Source organism: Gymnoscopelus braueri (genome assembly GCF_963280865.1).
Source record: "Gymnoscopelus braueri genome assembly, chromosome: 16".
In the NCBI taxonomy this organism is placed as follows: domain Eukaryota; kingdom Metazoa; phylum Chordata; class Actinopteri; order Myctophiformes; family Myctophidae; genus Gymnoscopelus; species Gymnoscopelus braueri.
The window spans coordinates 49348710-49351209 of record NC_137616.1 but is presented as its reverse complement, the minus strand read 5'-3'; the positions used below and the strand labels follow the sequence as shown (position 1 = coordinate 49351209).

At 41.5% G+C, this 2500-nt stretch overlaps 1 protein-coding gene across 1 annotated transcript in view; it reads right to left on the bottom strand.

Moving 5' to 3' along the window:
- The window catches only part of LOC308103058 (intersectin-2-like), a gene marked incomplete at its 3' end in the record, with an annotated part of 62055 nt that overhangs the window by 37650 nt on the left and 21905 nt on the right, over positions 1-2500 (bottom strand). The window contains exon 3 of the mRNA XM_080452906.1: positions 1185-1277. Coding sequence (XP_080309032.1) covers positions 1185-1277 — 93 coding nt within the window. The remainder of the gene's footprint in view (positions 1-1184; positions 1278-2500) is intronic.

The following is a 2500-nucleotide window of genomic DNA, read 5'->3' as shown; positions in this document are numbered from 1 at the left end:
CCAAAATGCAAGGGCTGAATTTCGGTCCCAGTCCGGCCCTGTAGTTTCGCTGTTTTACCCCTGCAGGTGTCAGAAAGAATTTTCTCTCATTGTAAGCGGATGGGTTTTTGACGAACTTTAGACTAGATTGTCTTACCTTAATAAAAAAGGTCATAAATTCTATATGCTTCCAGTCGCTAGTTTAAAGTCTCCTTTCAATCATCATGATATGCGTTTTGCTAAATCATGGTCCCATGTATTCTAAAATTAACGATAAAGTAGGCTATGCTCCAGGAGGGGCGGGATGATTTGATTGACAACCTACACTACCAACCAATAGCGTTCTTTGGGGATTGTTTATCCGGTTCCCTGGTCACATGGGTCTGGTTGACCCGCCCCCGCTTTTTAGTCACATGTCTGGTCTCAACCAATAGCGTTTGATTTCCGTGACGTGCCCTTTGGTATATATTAAAGATGGCGGATTGCATGTTCCTGAACAATCGGCTTCATGTACGGCCTGTAGAAACCGATGGCGTGACGCTGTCCATTCTCTTTATACAGTCTATGGTTGAAGCTGCACCTAAAATCCCTAAATTCCCTACGAAAAAAAATGTAAATAGAATCTTAAATCATGGCTTCATTCATTTACATAGTGAACGCATTGGACCTACTACAGTGGTGTAAAGTAACTAAGTACATTTACTCAAGTACTGTACTTCAGTACAATTTTGAGGTATTTGTACTTTACTTGAGCATTTCCAATTTCCAATACTTTTACTTCTACTCCACTACATCTCAGAGGCAAATATTGCACTTTTACTCCACTACAATTATTTGAAAACTTAAGTTACTAGTTACTTTTCAGACATAAACTATGATATAATGAAACATACATTAACCACTTTAGCCCTATTTTATACCTAGGCTATTTGAAAATAGCAGATCTACAAGCTCACAAGCGTTGTGAGCTTGTAGATCGGCTATTTTCAAATATTTAGTACTTTTACTTTTGGTACTTTAAGTATATTTTGATGCCAATACTTTTGTACTTTTACTCAAGTAATTTTTTTATTCTGGACTTTTACTTGTAACAGAGTTTTACTTGTAACAGATTTTTATATTGCAGTATTGGTACTTTTACTTAAGTAAAGAATTTGAGTACTTTTTCCACCACTGGGTCACCTACAGGATACTGAGTCCTATACCTGAGACATGGCCCAGGACGGGTGTGAGCGAGTCAAACTGCTTGTCGTGTTTCCCTCTCTCCTCTGGAGTGACGGCCCACATGCTGACTCCACCTGGACACAGAGAAAAACAACACACAATACATTACATCTGTGTCCTTTTAGATATGGGGCCCTATTTTAACCGGTGCCTTACCTATTATCCTTAGTTAAACTTCTTTGACATTTTTTTTTACACTTTTTTAAAATGTTTTCAAATAGTTCAATCTACAAGCTCACAACGTGTCGATGTAGATCGGCTAGTTGAACTATTTGAAAATGTTTTTAAAAATAGACTCTGGTCCTGATAGAATGCTAGGCTAATGCTAGGCTAAACGAGCGCACGCGCGCGCACACACACACACACACACACACACACACACACACACACACACACACACACACACACACACACACACACACACACACACACACACACGTTAACCACAGCATTGCCAGTGTATTTGGTAAGAAGTTCAGAGTACAGTAAAAACATATAAAGGAGAAAAATTACACTTGGAGAGAGCCAGACCAAAAGAGGATTGTATGTATCTGCACTGTTTGTCACTCATGAGGGGAGGGGAGGGCTCCACGCGAAATCTCGCAAGATGCAAGACTCTCGCGAGAGTTCACGCATCAGAGCGTAAGTGCGCTCATGAGTGACGAACAGTGCATGTGTGAGTGCCAGGACACTACATGGAGACGATTTGTGAAAAAATATAAGAAGATTGGAGCGACGAAAATAGCCAAATTAGGGATATGCTCTAGGCTCCATTCTAGCTGTGGGAGGGGTCTGCAGAATGGAGAACAGGGGCTTCTATGAAAAAAAGTCAACTGCATCAGGTATGTTGGCGACTGATTATAGGCAGATACAATCCACATGTATTTTGGTCTGGCTCTCTCCTTTAACCACATGAACCCTAGTATCCCAATTCTGGGGCGCGAACAGTTGGCGAAAATCGCCTAGTACCTAGTATAGAGCCCTGGGCGAGCCTGGTCACCTAGGTATTATAATATAGGGTATAAGTGGCATTTAACACGGGAGATCGAGCAGCGTTCATTCATTCTCAGTGTGTTCCATTAGCCCGGTGTCAAATACAAGCACAGAGAAAATGGTCCCTGGCAGCTTAGCTGAGCTGCTCACCTGAGTCAAGTGTGTTTGTCAGCAAATATTACCGTTCTCCCTCCTTGGCTCAAACGGCCTTGAGCTAGTTTCAATTAGCAAACAAAGCTAATACTCTCCCCGTTCTGTTCTGCACCTGTTCACATAACAGCGTTCCTCCCTCTACATTATCATT